Below are 1,802 nucleotides of genomic sequence, written 5' to 3'. Positions count from 1 at the left end.
CTTCACTTCCAGTAGTAAGCTGTTAAAGTCATTCTGTGTACTTCCCTCTGTATCCTAGCCTGTAGGATTTGTCATTTTCCTAGACTTGTAGTTATTTTTTCAAAACAAAAAAGGGAACTTGGCAAGTTTTAATACAGAATACTGTCATATGACAAGCGCATGTGTATCTAATATTAGATATTTAATAATTATGTAACAATACACTGATAAACATATTAATGTAAACTTCCTACATTGTTAATGCTTGCAAAGCAATAACAGGGAAAAATCTAAAGACTGTTCTTAATTTTGTTTGTGAGCTTTGACTGGCAGAATCATTACATCGTTTTGAATACTGTGATTTTTCTATTGCAGCCAACAAATGCATACCCCAAGTCTTTATCGCTTCCAAATGATACACTTACTCAATTCTTGAAAAGTAATTGGCTTCTGTTTGGGACGAGTTCTTGTCCTGTTTCAGGCATATATATTGTGAGTTTCTTCTGTGTGTAACTCTTCTTATTTATTTCAGAAATGAGGGTTCATTAACATCAACTTTAAGAACGCTTCTATTCTTCACAGCTCTAATGATCACATTACCTGTTGGGCTATATTTTTCATCAAAGGCTTATGTATTTGAAGGTAATTCTGTTTCTGCCAATTAGCGTTACAAAAAAGAGGAAAAGCACAGGCCTCTAATAGCATCTTTGTTCTCCTTCCTGTTTTGAATATTTGTTTCCTTATGCAGACTAAAGGCCTTGTAATGTCGAATTAGAACAGAAAATTACATAAATGGTCGATGCATCCTTCCCTGCATTGTGGTCTGCAATCTAATATTTGCTGTTTGTTATACAATGGTTTATGTGGTATACAGGTGCATCACTCCCCTTACCTAAAGGGTATCTAACACCACCCTGCAGCAGACTTTTGTCAGAATCGTCAGGGATATGTTTCCTGCAGGTATTGCAAACTAATTGTGTATTCAGGACAGAATAATGTTTACTGGGTTTATTTTTTGGTTTTTAAAACACACCTGCATTTGTAAGTGTAAACCAGTTAAGTCATATACCCAGTTTCAGATACTGAATATGGTTGCTTGTAGAGCTTTCTTTTAATTTAAAAAAAAAAAAAAGAAAAAAAAAGAAAAAAAGAGCTATTTTAGCTGTTTGTTTGGAGCAGTTCTGTCAAACTGCTAACAACCAGCCACATTCCAGCCTTGATTCTGCAAGGCTTTAATACTTTTCTCCTGCAGTATTAGGAAGTTATCTCCTTCAAAAGCAGGGAGGAGGGAGGGAGAAAGCAGTTCCTTTAAGAGCGGTTTGTGAATATATAACTGAGTTGTTCCAAGATGATTCTCCTTTGGTGTGTACTGCTGTGTGTAGTTCTGAAGGCTGAAGCTTGTTAAGTAACTTTCAAGATCCTTTTTAGCATGTTTGGGTTGGTTTTGTTGTTTTTTTTTTTCCTGAGGTATAGCAAGCTGAGCCTTAATTTTGCTGTATCAGTTAATGACAAGATCTGTCAGCACTGATAGGATTGGGTCTGTGTTTGGAGGGTGGTATTTTTGATGTGATGTGTGTTTTTTTTGTTTGGTTGTTTTTTGGGTTTTGTGGGTTTTTTAAAAGAATGAAGAGAAATGATATTTTGGTATTTGGTCTTGTGATATTTGAAGGCTTATTTCATGTGAGATGCATTCATGTATCTTAACTGGTGAGGAATTATTGTTTTACGGTCTAAATATAGAAGGTAGAAGTCCTCTGAATTTAATTGTTGTTCTACTATTTTATCCTGTTATAGTGGCAAATAAATTATATTATTATCTCCCC

General features: G+C 34.9%; 1 protein-coding gene across 1 annotated transcript in view; it reads left to right on the top strand.

Moving 5' to 3' along the window:
* Positions 1-434: 434 nt before the first annotated feature.
* The window catches only part of VMA21 (VMA21 vacuolar H+-ATPase homolog (S. cerevisiae)), a gene marked incomplete at its 5' end in the record, with an annotated part of 2,140 nt that continues 772 nt past the window's right edge, over positions 435-1,802 (top strand). Inside the window, one exon of the mRNA XM_009275382.1 lies at positions 435-621. Within this exon, the coding sequence (XP_009273657.1) occupies positions 435-621 (187 nt within the window). The remainder of the gene's footprint in view (positions 622-1,802) is intronic.

This window comes from Aptenodytes forsteri, unplaced genomic scaffold (genome assembly GCF_000699145.1).
Source record: "Aptenodytes forsteri isolate BGI_AS27 unplaced genomic scaffold, ASM69914v1 Scaffold143, whole genome shotgun sequence".
Lineage (NCBI taxonomy): Eukaryota > Metazoa > Chordata > Aves > Sphenisciformes > Spheniscidae > Aptenodytes > Aptenodytes forsteri.
The sequence above is the reverse complement of the archived record's forward strand: the minus strand, read 5'-3'. Positions and strand labels throughout refer to the sequence as shown.